The sequence below is a fragment of the Pan troglodytes genome, chromosome 18 (assembly GCF_028858775.2).
Source record: "Pan troglodytes isolate AG18354 chromosome 18, NHGRI_mPanTro3-v2.0_pri, whole genome shotgun sequence".
NCBI lineage: Eukaryota > Metazoa > Chordata > Mammalia > Primates > Hominidae > Pan > Pan troglodytes.
In genome coordinates this window covers 3,820,047-3,836,894 of record NC_072416.2, presented here as the reverse complement: position 1 = coordinate 3,836,894, position 16,848 = coordinate 3,820,047, and the positions used below count along the sequence as shown (strand labels likewise).

At 65.2% G+C, this 16,848-nt stretch overlaps 2 protein-coding genes across 4 annotated transcripts; one reads left to right on the top strand and one right to left on the bottom strand.

Moving 5' to 3' along the window:
* Positions 1–344: 344 nt before the first annotated feature.
* Positions 345–10,630, top strand: CCDC154 (coiled-coil domain containing 154). 3 transcript variants are annotated; one of them, XM_016929145.4, is made up of 17 exons: positions 345–786; positions 1,106–1,322; positions 1,423–1,612; positions 1,817–1,857; positions 2,148–2,243; positions 2,592–2,715; positions 5,952–6,053; positions 6,135–6,263; positions 6,341–6,459; positions 6,843–6,969; positions 7,065–7,202; positions 8,208–8,327; positions 8,498–8,574; positions 8,935–9,052; positions 9,838–9,924; positions 10,161–10,345; positions 10,479–10,630. In XM_016929145.4, the coding sequence occupies exons 1-17, from the start codon at positions 780–782 to the stop codon at positions 10,603–10,605; spliced, it is 2,004 nt and encodes a 667-aa protein (XP_016784634.1). In that variant the 5' UTR covers positions 345–779; the 3' UTR covers positions 10,606–10,630. The 3 variants fall into 3 exon arrangements, with proteins under 3 accessions (XP_016784634.1, XP_054524614.1, XP_063652492.1); XM_054668639.2 differs by having other exon boundaries at positions 522–786; positions 1,130–1,322; XM_063796422.1 differs by lacking the exon at positions 7,065–7,202 and having other exon boundaries at positions 548–786.
* On the bottom strand, positions 10,572–12,454 carry PERCC1 (proline and glutamate rich with coiled coil 1). The gene has a single exon (XM_054668640.2). The coding sequence runs from the start codon at positions 12,405–12,407 to the stop codon at positions 11,616–11,618; it is 792 nt and encodes a 263-aa protein (XP_054524615.1). The 5' UTR covers positions 12,408–12,454; the 3' UTR covers positions 10,572–11,615.
* Between the last annotated feature and the right edge of the window lie 4,394 nt (positions 12,455–16,848).

Below are 16,848 nucleotides of genomic sequence, written 5' to 3'. Positions count from 1 at the left end.
CAGGTGGAGGGGGGCGGGCCGGGGTGCCCACGCTGCAGTGACGCAGGAAGAAAACTCCCGGGCCTCAGAGTCGGTGCCGGAAACTCGGGTCTGGGTTTCCCTCGCGGTGGTTCTGTACTGAGGACCTGGAAGTGATCATATTTTGGATATATTCAGTTAAATAAAATCAGCGGTTAGGATTCACATCGCTGCTTCTTGCCTTTTAATGGGGCTGCTGAGCAAGACGGGTTCCCGTCTTGCCTTTTAATGGCGCTGCCCAGGCCTCGGGCTCCGCTCGGACGTGGGCCTGGCTGTGTCCGGGGTGTCCTGGGGCTCTCGGCCTCCCTGCTCCCAGCGTCCCTCCCGGCGTGCCCAGGCCTGGTCAGGGCCTCCTTCCCCTCCCTCGGCAGCTGAAGAAGTCCCCTTTGCCAGAGGACACGTGTCTGCGCCCTCTCGGGAGTGGGGCCCCTCAGATAGATCCAGAAGCAGGCAGTTGGGGGGCCCTGCGGGAGTGGGAGAGCTGAGGGCTAGAGTTCCATTGGCAGTTGGGCTGTGAAGCCGTGAGGTTCTGGGGAGAGAAGGAAGGTTCTGGAACGGCCCCACTGCCCCACACTTGCCTCCCTGGGGACCCTGGGAAGGCAGCCAGACGAGGGCAGCAGCTCGTCCCTCAAGGCCCAGAGCTCTCACAGGACTTCCTCTGGCTCCTGACCCCCCTGGCCTGTGCCCAGCTCTGGGCAACCTCAGAGGCCCCAGGCCCAAGCTACAGCCGCGGGCAGGGTGGCCGGTGCAGCCCAGCAGCCATGTCAGGTGACCAGAGCGGAGGAGCGGGGCCCAGGGAGGGGCTTGCCACAGGTGTGAGGGTGGGGACTGCTCTGCTTCTGACCTCGGGCTCCCTCCAGCTCGCTGAGTGGGGTGCTGCCTTGTTCCTGCCGCCCAGTGCTGTGTGTCTTCAGGCAGGGCCCTGGACTTCTCTGAGCCAAGCCCGTCTGGATCCTGTGTGACCCAAGGAGACGCGTTGAGCTCCGGGTGGTGGGCGAGGGTCCTGCGGGGGTTTGGGGCCTTGTTCCCATAAGCTCCAGTGGGGGCCGGGCCCCAAGGGGCAAGCTCCCAAGATGCCTCCTTGTAGAGCCGGCTGATAGTGGCCCTTCAGGGGCATTGGCCCCTTCCCAGCTGAGCGCCGTCACCCTGGAAGACCTGGGGCTCCTCCTGGCGGGAGGCCTGGCCAGCCCCGAGCCCTTGAGCCTGGAGGAGCTCTCAGAGAGGTATGAGTCCAGCCATCCGACATCCACGGCCTCTGTCCCCGAGCAGGACACCGCCAAGCGCTGGAACCAGCTGGAGCAGTGGTGAGCCCTGCAGGGGGTGCTGGGGGGGGAGGACCACGTCGCCGCCGCCTCCGCCTCCACGGCGGGCACCGCCAGACTCGCCCACTCTCGCCCCGGCCAGGGTGGTGGAGCTGCAGGCCGAGGTGGCATGCCTGCGGGAGCACAAGCAGCGCTGTGAGCGCGCCACGCGGAGCCTGCTGCGGGAGCTGCTCCAGGTGCGGGCCCGCGTGCAGCTGCAGGGCTCAGAGCTGAGGCAGTTGCAGCAGGAGGTGCGGCCGGCAGCCCAGGCCCCCGAGAAGGAGGCGCCGGAGGTGAGCGGCTCCCCTACCCACAGGTCGAGATGCCCCTTTCCTGGGTGTTGGGGGCAGCTGCTTCTGGGCCTGGAGCCCAGCTCACCCCTGCTGCCCAGGCCCAGAGCTCGCAGGGGCCAGTGGTGCCGGAGCTGGGTGGACTCCAGGGGCAGGTGCCACACCCGGGCCTAGGTCCAGCCCACAGCCTCCTCTTCCTCCTCGCAGTTCTCTGGTCTCCAGAACCAGATGCAGGCCCTGGACAAAAGGTACCCCCCACACACCTAGGGGCACAGGCCCAGGGCGGGAAGGTGGTGGCGAGAAAGCAGCGGCAGGTGTGGTGGGGGGGGGGGTCCACATCTCCCGCGGGGTGTCGCTGGAGTGAGGGATACACATCCAGGTCCAGCTAGAAAAGGCCGGGTTTGTACGTGCCTGGGCGGCCTTCAGAGGCCCAGGAAAGCCATGGGAGGTGGCCACAGGGGCCCCTTGGCCAGACCCGCAGCCCCCCGAGGCTGCTCAGCCCGCCTGGGCCTCTCGGGAGTGGCTTGTTGTGTCCCAGGCTGGTGGAGGTCCGGGAAGCCTTGACTCGGCTCAGGAGGAGGCAGGCGCAACAGGAGGCGGAGAGAAGGGGCGCCGAGCAAGAGGCTGGCCTCAGGTGGGCGCCCACCGCCCGTGGCTGGCTCCGGAGCTTGCGTGGGGTCATTTGAGAGTCCCTGGCTGAGCCAAGACACGGGTCCCCCTGCCGTGTGTCCCCAGTAACCCAGAGGGGCACCACCCTCGGTGCCAAGCGTGCTGGGAAGCCTGGGCCCGCTGCGGACCCTCTGTGGGGAAGAGACTCGCAGCAGCCCTTCCCTGCCACCGGTGCTGTTTCCCGTTCCTCTGTTTTCCGGGGGGGCAGGGGGCAGGGGTCGTACACCTCCTGCCTGGCCAGCCTGTGGGTCAGCCTCACCCTGCTGGGCCCTCCGGCCAGCTGGGCTGGTGTGACCACAGCCGATTTCTCTAGACTGGCCAAGCTGACGGACTTGCTGCAGCAGGAGGAGCAGGGCCGGGAGGTGGCCTGTGGCGCCCTGCAGAAGAACCAGGAGGACAGCAGTCGGAGGGTGGACCTGGAGGTGGCCAGGTTGCAGGTACCACCAGGCCCAGCCTTCAGGGGGGCCGCCCAGAGGGCCGAGGAGGAGACCCTAACCCTCTCGGCCTGTGCCATCCGATACGGCGGCCGTTCACCACGTATCTGTGTCCATTGAAATCAGCTATAGTTGTAGACAATTTAAAACTCAATTCCTCAGTCACACATGCCCCATTTCGAAAGTTCAGGTCGTTCGGGCGCGGTGGCTCACGCCTGTAATCCCAGTACTTTGGGAGGCTGAGGCAGGCAGATCACAAGGTCAGGAGTTCAAGACCAGCCTGGCCAACATGGTGAAACCCCATCTCTACTAAAAATACAAAAAATTAGCCGGGTGTGGTGGCAGGTACCTGTAGCCTCAGCTACTCAGGAGGCTGAGGCAGGAGGATTGCTTGAATCCAGCAGGAGGAGGTCGCAGTGAGCTGAGATCGCGCCACTCCAGCCTGGTGACAGAGTGAAACTCCATTTCAAAAAACAAAACAAAAAAACAAAAGCTCAGGCCACGTGCAGTGGCACACGCCTGTAAATCCCAGCACTTTTGGGAGGCCGAGGTGGGAGGATCGCTTGAGCCTGGGAAGTCAAGACCAGCCTGGGCAACACAGCGAGACCTCATCTCAAAAAAAAGCTCAGTTGCCACGTGGGGCCAGCAGCTGCAGATCTGGGCGCTCTTCGTCCCAGGAAGCTGCCTGTGTCCTGCTGCCTCCACCCCTCCCCACACAGCCAGCGCCTGCCCGGGTCCACAGATCGCAGCCCCGAAACGCCTTCCACGGCCACTCTCGGGCTCCACTTTTCCCTGCACACAAAGCGGAGTTCACCTTCCTCGAGGACACGAGTTCCTAGAAGCCAGGGTCCCACCCACGGGGCTGGAGCGGCTCCCCCTCCTGCTGTGGCCTCAGCAGGGGCCTCCGCTGTGGGTGGGGAGGGAACGGGCAGCTGCACATTTCAGCAGCCCGGGTCTGAGCTCCACAAATAGAGACCGGGGACTGCAGCCAGCTCCCGTGCGCATCAGGCAGTACGCTGGGTGAGGGGCCAGGACTGCCGGGGCACCCAGCTGCCACCCACATAGCTCCACTGCCTGGAGCCGGCAGCCTCCCTCTCACTGCCCCTTAGGAAGTTACTGAGTGGCCGTGTGGAGCAGGCAGAGGTGCTGGGCTGAGGATTCCCAAGGTGCCAGGTGTGGGGGAGCTGCCGCTCATGAGGACGTCTGCCTTTCCCTGAGTCCGGGTGTCTGAGTGCTCTCTAGGGCCAGAGGCAGCAAAGCCAGGCCGACACTCGTTTTTTGTTTTGAGACAGGGTATATTGCCTGGTTGTTCAGGCTGGAGCGTGGTGGTGCGATCACAGCTCACTGCAGCCTCAACCCCCCAGGCTCAAGTGATCCTCTTGCCTCAGCCTTCCCAGTAGCTGGGACTGCGGGCGCATGCCACCATGCCTGGCTAATTTTTTTTTTTTTTTTAAGACGGAGTCTCCCTCTGTTGCCTGGGCTGGAGTGCAGTGGCACGATCTCGGCTCACTACAAGCTCCGCCTCCCACGTTCACGCCATTCTCCTGCCTCAGCCTCCCGAGTAGCTGGGAGTACAGGCACCCACCACCACGCCCGGCTAATTTTTTTGTATTTTTAGTAGAGATGGGGTTTCACTGTGTTAGCTAGGATGGTCTCGATCTCCTGACCTCATGATCTGCCCATCTCGGCCTCCCAAAGTGCTGGGATTACAGGCGTGAGCCACTGCGCCCAGCCCGCCTGGCTAATTTTTTGATGTTTTGTAGAGACGGGGTCTCACTGTGTTGCCCAGGCCAGTCTCAAACTCCTGGGCTCAAGTGATCCTCCTGCCTCAGCCTCCCAAAAAGTTTTCTTTTGTTTTCTCTTGTCCTTTCTTTTCTTTTTTCTCTTCTCTTCTCTTCTCTTTTCTTTTCTGAGATGGAGTCTCGCTCTGTTGCCCAGGCTGGAGTGCAGTGGCGTGATCTCAGCTTACTGCAAGCTCCACCTCCCGGGTTCACACCATTCTCCTGCCTCAGCCTCCCAAGGAGCTGGGACTACAGGCACGCATCACTATGCCCAGCTAATTTTTTTTGTATTTTTAGTAGAGACAGGGTTTCACCATGTTAGCCAGCATAGTCTTGATATCCTGACCTCATGATCCGCCTGCCTCGGCCTCCCAAAGTGTTGGGATTTCAGGCGTGAGCCACCACGCCCGGCCTTTTATGTTGTTGTTTTTCAGACAGTCTCGCTCTGTCGCCCAGGCTGGAGTTACAGTGGCATAATCTCAGCTCACTGCAACCTCCATCTCCTGGGTTCAAGCGATTCTCCTGCCTCAGCCTCCAGAGTAGCTGGGATTACAGACAGCTGTCCATGTCTGGCTACTTTCTGTAGTTTTAGTAGAGACAGGGTTTCACCATGTTGGCCAGGCTGGTCTTGAACCTCTGACCTCAGGTGATCCACCAGCCTCGGCCTCCCAAAGTGGGAGTGAGTCATTGCACCAGTCACTGCTTGTTTTTGTAAATAAAGTTTTATTGGCACACAGGAACATTTTTTACATGTTGTCAATGTCTACTGTGGGGGCTGTAACCGCCGTGCTGAGAGGGTTACAACAGAGATCCCATGAGGTGGGAACATGTACCATCTGGCTTTTTACAGAAAAATATCTACTCTAAGGTGACCTCCTGGGGGGCAGGAGGCCAGCAGGGGCTTGGGTGGAGGGGATGTTTCCCGGGAGGCGCCTCTCCGTGGCTGATGAAGGGCCTGTGCCACCTGCCCACCCTTTGGGTGTATGAGATGCAGGGATGGGGCCGGCTGCGCCTCCCCCCTCCCCTCACCTTCAGACCCTCGGTGCGGCAGGAAAGCAGCTGTTGGTGTGGAGACAAGGCCCCAAGGCTCTGCCCAGCCCACCTGGCTCCCCGTGCATGGGGACACCTGCACGATACTCCTGCTTCCCTGCCGGGCCTGGTGGCGGCTGGGGGGCCTTCCCTGGGCGGCCTTGGTGGTGGGTGCCAAGTGTGTCTGGACCCCACCTGAGCGTGGCCTTCTGATGCTTCACAAACCCATGCCTGGTTGGTCGTCTGGGTACAGAGTGGTCCTGCCCGCTGTGGCTTTCTTCCAGCTGAGGGTGTGGCAGGCCCAGCTCAGCCGGGCTCAGGGCTTGGGGACAGCAGGGGACTCCAACTCTGATGGAGACCATGGGCAGGAGGGGGACCGGCTGCGTGTCCAGCAGAGGCTGCACACGGGACAATGTGCCTCCGCCCCAGGCCCAGGTGACCAAGCTCGGCGAAGAGGTGAGCCTGCGCTTCCTGAAGAGGGAGGCCAAGCTGTGCGGCTTCCTGCAGAAGAGCTTCCTGGCCCTGGAGAAGGTGGGAGCCTGCCCGCGGCTGGCCTGCCCTGCCCCCCTTCCCAGACGCAGACCTGCAGCTGACAGTGGGGTCTCCCCACAGAGAATGAAGGCCTCGGAGAGCTCGCGGCTGAAGCTGGAGGGCAGCCTGCGGGGCGAGCTGGAGAGCCAGTGGGAGAAGCTTCGGGGGCTGATGGAGGAGCGTCTGCGGGCCCTGCAGGGGCAGCATGAGGTGGGGCCGGGCGGGCGGCGGGCAGGTGGGGCCGGGGCCGGGGTGCAGGTCTCAGGGCGGCCTCCACCCCCTGGCAGGAGAGCCACCTCCTGGAGCAGTGCCAGGGCCTGGATGCTGCCGTGGCCCAGCTGACCAAGTTCGTGCAGCAGAACCAGGCGTCGCTGAACCGCGTCCTACTGGCCGAGGAGAAGGCCTGGTGGGTGTCCTGGGGCCTCAGGTGCTGTCAGGCGGGGGGACCCCTGATGTCCCACTCAGGAGGGGGCCGCAGTGACCGACTCAGCAGGGAAGGACCTTGCCTCCCCTGAGCAGAGTGCTCCACCCCGAGGGCTGCAGCTGGATGGTGCGGCCCCTCCTCCCTCCTGTGGGGCCTCCTGTCCCTCGCCCAGCCTGCCCTCCCTGGGGCACTCAGCTGTGGCCATGGGGAGTGAACCCGTCTTGGTGGACTGTGACCGCACCCCATCTTCCGATCCCAGGGTCTCCTGGGAGGTTCTGGAGCCAGCAGCCAAGCTCCCCTCCCTGGCCCAGGGCTGAGGGGTGGGCAGGCTCCACTGAGGGTGTCTATGTGTCCCCAACCCCTAGGGACGCCAAGGGGCGCTTGGAGGAGAGTCGGGCTGGGGAGCTGGCCGCCTATGTGCAGGAGAACCTGGAGGCCGCACAGCTGGCTGGCGAGCTGGCCCGGCAGGAGATGCATGGAGAGCTGGCGCTGGTGAGGGGGTAGCGCAACATGTCCCCAACGGGGTCCCCCACGCACACGGGATGGGCGCTCAGCCAGGCCTCCCCGCGCCCACCTGTGCCCTGCAGCTCCGAGAGAAGAGCCGGGCTCTGGAGGCATCCGTGGCGCAGCTGGCCGGGCAGTTAAAGGAGCTGAGTGGCCATCTCCCGGCTCTGAGCAGCCGGCTCGATCTGCAGGAGCAGATGCTGGGCCTCAGGCTGTCCGAGGTGCGCCAGGCAGCGGGCGGGGGCAGGCGGGGCTATGGGGAGTCCCAATCCCTCTGGCTCTCAGCCCACCATTGCCCCCAGGGTAGAGGCCTGACAGGCCGGTCCCAAGCCTCCCGTCCCACCCAGCGACTGTCCCCAGGACCTGGGAGACCCCGAGCCCCAGAGACTCCTGCGTGGGGCAGGACAGCCGCTGAGCAGCCTCGGCCCAGCATCTGCAGCCCCTGAGGCCCGAGCTGGAGCCTCGGCCCACGGCCCGGCCATGCGGGCAGCTCACGGCGGGGCAGACAAGCGGCCTCCACCGCTCGTGCTCTTGTTCACTGTGTAACAGCTCTGTTGAGATGGATTCACTCCCCACACGGTTCACCCGTGAACGTGCACAGTTCCGTGTGTCTATTCACAGTTACAGAGCATTCATCCTTCAGGAAGAACCTCATCCCCATCCGCACTCATTCCCATCCCCACTTCCCCTGGCGACGGCTGGGCCCCTCCCTGTCTCAGGGGCTGCCTGTTCTGGACGTTTCCAGGAAACGGAGCCATGCATTGTGCGGCCGCTGTGGCGGTGACACCCACGGGCATCCCGTTTCCCGCTCCTCGGGGCCTCGTGCGCAGAGCTTCACCCCTTCCACCGCGGCGTAACGTGCATTGCGTAGGCGCCGCCCCCCGGTGCCCGCTCATCCACCGACACGCGAGCGCGGCTGCAAACGTGGGGGACACCCTGCGTTTCGGGGCTGGGTCCCACCGGGGCCTGCCCTGCCTCCCTCGGGCACCTGTGTGGTCAGAACAGCCCCCATGGGCCCTCAGCTGCCCAGGCCCTGCCTTGGCATGTGTGTCTCCAGAGCGTGCCCAGCCAGGCCATCCCAGCCACCTGCAGGCCTGTGCACAAATGTCTCAGAGCTGGAAGTGGGGGTGGGGGCCGCCTGCCCCCCAGAGCTCCCCGTGTCTGTCTTTCCATCTGTCTGTCCCCCCTCTCTGGGCTTTGTCCCTCACTGGGCGTCTGTACCCCAGGCAAAGACCAAATGGGAAGGTGCAGAGAGGAAGTCCCTGGAGGACCTGGCCAGGTGGCGGAAGGAGGTGACCGCACACCTGCGAGGGGTGCGGGAGAAGGTGGATGGCCTCCCCCAGCAGGTGGGCGAAGGCACAGCCAGCCTTGGTGTACTTGGGCCTTGGAGGTGGCGTGGGACCCTTCTCCCTGCACCTTGTCCTCTCCCCTCCTCCCTCTCCCTGTGTGGGCCGAGGCCAAGGCTGGTCCTAGATGGCGCCCTGGGGCTGCCCGCCGCTCCCGGCTCTGTGTTCAGATAGAGAGTGTCTCTGACAAGTGCCTGCTTCATAAGAGCGACTCAGATGTCAGGATTTCCGCCGAAGGCAAGGCCAGGTACAGCCTCCAGGGCCCTGGGAGTGGGGCAGGGGCTCTGCTGACCGTCACTGGGCTGGGCCGGTCCCCACGCTACTCTCCACAAGCCCCCTGGTGTCGTGACAGACCTGTTCCCCCTGAGCGCGGGCCGGGCCCAGCACCGGGCTCACCCTGCCACCCTGGTACAGCCTCTGAGGCGCCTCCAGCCCCTTCCTCTACCCCCCGTTGGGGACCCCCACCTTCCCCACTGGAGGGGTGACAGGGCTGAGCCCCCTCGAGCCTCCTTAACCCTGTGGTGGCTGTGGGAGTGGCCTTTGTCCCCGGTCCTGCCCCTACCCCCGAGCACACCCTACAGCCAGCCCCGGCCTCTGGTGCCCACAGGGAGTTCGAGGTTGGGGCCCTGCGGCAGGAGCTGGCCACGCTGCTATCATCTGTGCAGCTGCTAAAGGAAGACAACCCTGGGCGGAAGATCGCGGAGATGCAGGGCAAGCTGGCCACGGTAGTCCTGGGGCTGCCCGCACCCAGCTGGGAGAGAGGGGGAGCCATCGGGTTCAGACGGGGCAGCCGTGCGGAGAGGCAGGACCCCCAGCCTACGGGGCATTTTCCAGCCAGCAGGAGACGCTCAGAAAACCACCGGTCGGAGGCCAGGCAGGGTGGCTTACGCCCGTAATCCCAGCACTTTGGGAGGCCGAGGCGGGTGGATCACCTGAGGTCAGGAGTTTGAGACCCGCCTGACCAACATGGAGAAACCCTGTCTCTACTAAAAATACAAAAATTAGCCAGGCATGGTGGCGCATGCCTGTAGTCCCAGTTACTCGGGAGGCTGAGGCAGGAGAATCACTCGAACCTGGAAGGTGGAGGTTGCGGTGAGCCAAGATCGCGCCATTGCATTCTAACCTGGGCAACAAGAGTGAAACTCCATCTCAAACAAAACAAAACAAAAACAAAAAAAACAGCTGTCCCTGGGCCACCCCAGCTTGTCTCAGCCTCTGGCAGTTCTAAGTGGAGGCACATGCCTGGAGCCCCCATACCGGGGTGCCGTCCGCAGCCACGAGGGCGGGAACAACCCTGAGCCCTGGCCAGGTGCCCGCAGGGCCACTCTCAGGCTGCCGCTTCCTCAGCGGAGCTTGTCCTAGGCCCTGCAGTGGGGGCGAGGACCAGCGTTTCAGCAGGTGGCCCCTGCCCAAGCTGTAAGCACTCAACAGCGGATATCGGGGCGCCTGTGGGGACAGCAGGATGCCAGCAGACTGGCCCTGTCTGTGCCCAAATGGGGGCCATGTTTAGTTTCAGAACCAAATAATGAAGCTGGAAAACTGCGTCCAGGCCAACAAGACCATCCAGAACCTCAGGTTCAACACTGAGGCCCGGCTGGTGAGGAGGCCCTGCCCGGCCGGCACCGCCCAGCTCCCACCCGCTCCCTCAGCCCTGCCGCCTCCCCGCCTGCCCTGCTGCAGGCGCCAGTGTCTGTCTGTCCAAGTGTCTGGCCATGGGCAGGGTTTCCCTGAAGATAAATGGCTTCCAGGCTCCCGGTGGGAGATAAGCCCCCGTTTGCCATCCCCTGCCCAGAGGTCTGGCTCCTGGGTGACACCAGCATCCCCGTCCCACAGCGCACACAGGAGATGGCCACCCTGCGGGAGAGTGTGCTCCAGCTGTGGAGTGAGGAGGGCCCGCGGACGCCGCTGGGCAGCTGGAAGGCGCTCCCATCCCTGGCGAGGCCGCGGGTTTTCATCAAGGACATGGCGCCTGGCGAGGTGGTGCCCATGAACTGCTGGGGCGTGTACCAGGCTGCAAGGTGGGCAGCAGGGATCCCGGCGCGGCCTCCTGGGCCTTTGGGTCGGGCTTCAGGGCTGGGGGCCCACAGGCAGCAGGTGGGCCACGGGGGGTGGTGCAGGGGTGCAGGGGCCATGTGCTGCATCTCTGGACAGGTGGCTGCGGTGGAAGGCGTCCCTCATAAAGCTCAGGGCCCTGCGGAGGCCAGGAGGGGTCCCAGAGAAGCCCCACAGCCAGGAGCAGGTGCAGCAGCTCACACCCTCACTGTTTATGCAGAAATAAACGTGCCGGCTTTGTACTCATTAGAGCTGAGGTTCCCTGATGTGTGCTGGGAGACAGCCTCCCCAGGGCCTGTGGGGCTGAGCGGGGTGGCGAGGTCCCAGGCAGCGGGGGTGCCCAAGCTTGGAGGGACCCAGTCTCTTGACCCCCATGATTCTTCCTGTCCTGCCCAAACCCAGCCCGGCTTCAGGCTGTTGCTTTCCATGGCATTTTAGCAGCCCCTCTCCTTCCCTGCCAGGCCCCCTAGGGCTGCCAGAGCCCCCTGGGGTGGAAGGGGCTTGGCTGGGGCCTGCACAGAAGCACCTAGGCCTGCCCCCGCCAGGACCCGCTGTGAGCTGCCCCTGCCCGGGTTGTGAGGAGGACCCAGGGAAGCCCCCTGGACTCGGGCTCCCTGGCTCTGCCTCAGAGCCCCTCCAGCCCAGCAGCCCTGCAGTGGAAGAGCCTTCCGGCATCTGGGGAGGAGACAGCCCTTGTTTGCTCTCTGGGTCGGGCAGTGGGCCCCTCTTCCTGCCTCTCCAAGAAAGCCCTCGCTCATCCTGCGGTCGCCGGCCCTGCCGTCTGCTGCCGGGGGCTCAGGGGAGGGGCTGCAGGTTCCGGGCCGCTTAGTCCTAGGGGTTCTGTGGGATGGGCAGGCAGTGGGAGGGCTGGCTCGGGGGCCTCTGTCCTCCACTGCCCCTTGCTGCTCACCTGGAATCTCTGGGGCTGGGCCCTCAGCCTCACCTGGGGGCCCTGGTGGGTGGAGCCCCTTGAGCTCAAGCCTCCCTTTTCTGTGGGCAGGGCTCTGGGGGTCCCTGTGCCCCTCCAGGGGCTCTGCTGGGGCTGAAGGCCAGGGCATGGCCAGGTCTGGGCACCACCCTTGCTGCTCCCACTGCAGCCCAGCCCTGGTGACCTCTGGGTTTGCCCTGTGGTGGCCGCGAGGGACGGAGGAGGCTCTTCCCAGGAGGATGGGAGGAGAGACCAGTGCCTTAGGGGCGGCCCCGCTGCCGCCAGCTAACTCTGACCCCGGCCCTTCGCTAGGCCTCGGCTGGCTGTGCCCCTTCCAGGGCTGGGGTTCCCCTCCCGGGCAGCTCAGGACAGGCCTCGGTTGACCAGCTGGCCAGCAGGTCGCTGAAGTCCGGCGTGCCAGGGTGCAGCAGGCCCAGGGGGCTAGGGGTCGGCTCCTTCCAGAAGGATGGGGGCAGCTTCCTCTGGGCCATGGGGGTGATGTGGCCGTACTTCCGCTCCAGCCTCAGGCTCCAGCCGGCCGCCGCCCTGGACCCCCAGTACTGCTGCAGCCCGTAGTCAAAGAGCTCGGCCAGGGGTCCCAGGGGCTGCACCCTGTCCCCGCTGAGGCCCGGCCTGCGCACCTGCCCTTGGGGGACCCTGGGCTCCGGGGTGTCCTCGTCCTCCAGGGACCCGCCACGGGCCAGGCGCACCAGGTCCGCATAGTAGAGCTCCCGGGCAGTGCTGTGGGCTGGGCGGCTGTCGGCGTAGACGTCGCAGGCATCTGGGTCCTGCCCCTTATCCTTGCGGCCAAAGTACCGCTGGATGTCGTCGCTGATGAGCTCTGAGAAGCGTAGCAGCTGCAGCGGCGTCTCGGGGCTGCCGGGACCCTCGGGGGCTGCTTCCTCCGTGGCCTCTGCCCGGCCTGAGCTCGGGAGGATCTGGCCGTAGCCCCCCAGCCCCTCGCCCTCCTCCTCCTCCTCCTCCTCCTCCTCTTCCTCCTCCGAAGTCTCTGGGGGCTCCGGATCTGAGGGCAGGAAGGGGTGGTGGCGCAGCAGGGGCAGCTGGAAGTCGCACAGGGGCCGGATCACACCGGCGGCCATCTCCACGTGTCCCACGCTTCTGGGGCCTCCGGGGCAGCAGGCGCTGGCTGGGGAGGGAGACAGAGGGGCAGGTTCCCTGTCAGGCCTGGCCATGCCCCTGCCGCCCTCGACTGCTGCTCTCGGATCTCACACATCTGTGGCCTCCCGCAGAGACCTTCCTCCGCTCCTGGGCGCCCAGTTGTGCTTGTCGAGGGCACGGATTGCCACAGGAGTGAGGCGTGGAGAGAGATGGGGTGGGCACTGTGGCCGCATGGCCGTGGCATGAGGGGGATGGCCGGCCAGGGGCTGTGAGACCTGCTGGATGGCTGACCCAGGATGGTGACTGGGTGGGAGCAGTGGGGTCCTGTCGTGGGGTGCAGTTGGGGACATGGGGACATTGTGGGGACACTAGAATTGTGGTCACTTGGGAGGGGAGGACGCTGGGCAGGAGAGGGCAGGCCCTGGGGACGGGACCTCGAGAAGCCAGGGATGGGGACAGGGATTCCTGCAGGCCAGGGCAGGGGTGCTGGGGCTGCTGAGCCGGAGCTGGGTCCCGGGCTGGGGCTGCTGTGGGTCAGAACCAGGGGCTCCATGGCTCTTGATCAAAGTGGAGGCGTCAGCTGTAAGTGAGCCCAGGGCCCGTGCAGCCCCTGTGGGGTTCTTCCGGGCCATCACAGTCCCAAGGGAGCAGGAGGCAGCACGCCAGTGGCCCTAACTAGGAAGTCTCTGCAATGGTGAAGGCGGCTGGGGTTGGAGATCCCTGCAGGGGTGGGCTCCAGGGGCCGCTGCACCTGGCCAGGATGACTCAAGTGAGGTACCTGGGTCAGGGGCCTGGCAGGAGGGTATCTGGATGGGGACTGTGGGGTGGGTGCAGCTCTCCTCTGGGCCAGCTGCCAGGTAGTGCCCACCACACAGACAAGGGCTGCCCAGCCCCTCCTCGAGGGGACATGGTGGGTGCCCCTGGGGTCAGGTAGCCTGAACCCATCTTGTCCGGAGCCTGTGGCAGGAGGGCGGAGGGAGGGAGGAGGGCTTTGGGGAGCGGGGAGGGCTGCAGGGAGGGAGGGGGGTTGCGGGGAGTAGGGAGGGCTGTGGGGAGGGGGCAGGACTGTGGGGAGCATCCACGGCGCTGGGACAGGCTTTCCTCGGGGTCAGGATGTTTCCCCGCTGGCTGTCGGGGAGGTGAACTGCGAGGCCTCCCGACCCTGGCCTGCCCAGCTGTGGTCCTGACCTCAATGAAGTACTGGGGTCCCCATCGTAGGAGGCATCCAGTGTCCTGAGCGCTGGACTTTGGGGCTGACTGCTCACGGACAGCCCAGATGCAGGTGCCCTCCCATGGCCGTCTGTCTGCCCCAGTGCCGGCCCAGTCCTGGGCCCGCCCAGTGGTCTGGGGGTCTCTCCCAGGGGTGGGTGGTCCCCGCAGAGCCCTGGGCAGGACTCACAGACTCCAGGTCCCCAGTGCTGTGGTGTCCCCAGCAGCGTCTGCCTCCCCCAGGCCCTGGCTCCTACCTGGCCGGGGCCGACAGCTCTTGCTCCACAGGCAGACCTCCACCCGGACACAAGCATTTATAGCCGCGCTCTGCAGCCGCCAGGGGCTGGCAAATATTTGGCGACAGCATTGTCATCGCAGACTGGGCAAATAGAGCCCGTTTGCTTTAGCGCCCGGCAACCAGGGCCCCGAGGGGGGAGCACGCCCCCCGCCTCACCTGCACGCAGCCTGCCTGGGGACCGTGGAGTGTTTGTGCAGGCGCAGCTGGCTCGCCCCCCGGGCCCCGGGACCCTTATCTCTGCTGCGGACTGGGGCCCGGACCCAGCCTTGTCAAATAAGCGGAAAATTAAATTTCATGCTATTTTGAGTTCTGGAGTAGGCCTCTCTAGAGAACATCCTGCCTCTGCAGCCAGCGGGGTGAACAGCACTCCCGGCCGCAGGAGGACCCTGGGGAAGGGGGAGGGGAAGGAAGCGAGGTCCCAGGGACCCCCAGCCAGGGCCCGGTGTGTGGGCTGCAGGTGGGGCTCCTGGAGCACCTGCCCAGCTCCCTCGGCCATCGGGGCCTCCCGGACAGCCATGACCACCGCCACTGGCCCAGTGGTTACCAGGACGCCTGCTGGGCTGCCGCCGCCCACCTGCCCAGAGCTCAGAGGTGTTTGCAATTGATTCTTAATGGCGGAACCTCCTTCTTCCCCAGGCTTCTTCCCAGGGGCCTTCCTTCCTCAGCTGCAGCCACCCCTGGGGTGGGAATGGGGGGCTGGGAACCCTCCCTTCACCTACTGCTCCCAGGAAAGCCTCCCCCAGAAGCGTCCCCAAGGGCTTCTGCCGCTCCCACCGACTCCCTGGCTCCTCCTGGGTGGCCCCAGCTGGTCCACTGTGGGGGCCGTGTTAGCTTCCTCGGACTGCTGTGACAATGACCACAACTCAGGCAGCCTGGAACACAGGTCAGGAGGCCAGAGGTCCTGGTCCAGGGCCGCCAGGAGTGGCTCCTTGCCTCGTGGTTGCGTCTCCCCAGTCTCTGCCTCTGTCCTCACGGGGTCTTCCGTGTGTGTGTCCTCTGCCCTCCTAGGGGGACCCCATCCCTGGATTTAGGGCCAGCGCCCACCCAGTGTGCCCTCAGCTTCACCAGTTACACTTGCAGGGCCCCCGTTTCCAAATGAGGTCCCATTCGGAGACTCAAGGTGGACATGCATTGTGGGGACATGGCTTAGGTCGCACAGGCGCCACCCGCATGTGACTGTCCCTGACCTTGGCATTCGCCAGGTGCGCCCCCGCTTGGCACTGTGCTCCCCAGAGCAGCCCCAAGTGGCCCAGGTTGGGAGGACTCCACAGTGTCCTTCCCAGGGACTCTGGCTCTGAGGACGGGACAGCAGCCCCCAGCCTGGCCTGGCCCCAGCACCCCCTGTCCCGAGCCCCCAGCTCCTGGGCCTTCACCTTCCAGGGGCCAGGAGGGTTCTGGACGCTACCCCCCACCCCGGTCCTCACCCCTATGCTCCAGGCGTCCCCCAGTCAGATGGGAGACCAGCCCCTCTCACCCAGTGACATCCAACACACAGAGATTTGGACACAGGCCCAGCCCTTGTCTGCACCTGGGGACCTCTGGCCCTGCCTCGATTTCTTGGTCACCCGGAAGGCAGGACGTCCCAGGGGGCCTCAGGCAGTCAATGCAACCACTGAGTGTCCGGGGCTGCAGTCAGGACCCCCAGCTTCCAGGGAAGGGACAGGAAACGAAAAGTTCAAACTTAAGAGTAAGATTCTGCAGAGGGCAGGCCGGCGGCCTCCACATGAGTCTCATGGTGAGGGGTGGGGTCACCTGCAGGTCCCAGGAAAGGCTGCTGGGAGTGGGGACAGGGACAGCATTGGCACAGCCACCACTTACGGCTTCTCCTTACTGCTCCTTCACAGGCAGAAGCCGAGCCCACACCCCAGTGAGCTCACAGCCCAGGTGTCCCCATAGCCCAGCGAGCCCACAGCCCAGCGACCCCACAGCCAGGTGACCCTATAGCCCAGTGAGCCCACAGCCCAGCGACCCCACAGCCAGGTGACCCCATAGCCCAGTGAGCCCACAGCCAGGTGACCCCATAGCCCAGGGAGCCCACAGCCCAGGGAGCCCATGCCCCAGGTGAGGTGCATCTGGCCATATTCAGCCCTGAGTGTCCAAACCATGTAGGGGCCTCTGTCCCTGGCTTCATGGGGGCCGCCCTGAGACCCCAGAGTCTGATGCTTGGCCAGGCCCTGGCTGTGGGGGACTTTGCCAGCCTCACCAGCTCCCCTCTGATCCAGCTGTGGCTGAGGACCTGCGGCTGCCTGGGGTTCAGGGTCCTAGGCCCCCATCTCTGACCAGATACAGCCCCTGCCCCTCCCGACCCGGGGAGCTTCCGGCCGGGGGCCCTGGGTGCGCCCGCCCTCTTGGCTCAGAACCCCGGGGCCGGACCTGCAGAGGGTGGGGGTTCTGCCGCTCCTGGCAGTGGCTGCAGCGCCCTCTGCCGCATGCTGTGGAATGGCCGGGGCCTGCGGAGGGAAGGGCGGGAGCCAACCCGGCCTGGGGTCTGGGCACTGAGGCCTCCATCTTGCAGGTCTCAGCAGGGATGGGGTCAGCCGAGGCCCCGAGGGAACTCCAGTGGAGGACCCAGAAGGGCCTCTGGGCCCCTGTGTTCTGTCCTGAAAGGCGCGGGCGGCAGGAAATGGCCAGCCCAGGCTTCGGGCACAGGTGGTCCTCAGCTCGCTCTGTTACCGGCCTCGTCGGTGCCGGTCACTGTCCTGGACGCCAAGGGCGAGGAAATGAGACCCAGCCCCTCGTGAAGGAGGCGTGTGCGGGGGCTCGGCGGGCGTTGCCCTCGGGAAGCGGAAGGGGTTCCCTGCGGAGCGGACGGCCTGGAAACACCGGCCCTGTGATGGCCCCAAGACGTCCGCGCCGGAACCCCCAGCACCGACACAGCTGAGGGACGGCGGGCGTGGCTAAGCGAAGGACCTGGA

Bases quoted from the DNA above. Each gene is read 5' to 3' on its own strand.
- CCDC154 (XM_016929145.4), top strand. The intron at 7,203-8,207 runs GTGCGCCAGGCA...TCTGTACCCCAG, and splicing joins TGGGCCTCAGGCTGTCCGAG to GCAAAGACCAAATGGGAAGG. The intron at 8,328-8,497 runs GTGGGCGAAGGC...CTCTGTGTTCAG, and splicing joins TGGATGGCCTCCCCCAGCAG to ATAGAGAGTGTCTCTGACAA.
- PERCC1 (XM_054668640.2), bottom strand. From the start codon at position 12,407: ATGGCCGCCGGTGTGATCCGGCCCCTGTGCGACTTCCAGCTGCCCCTG.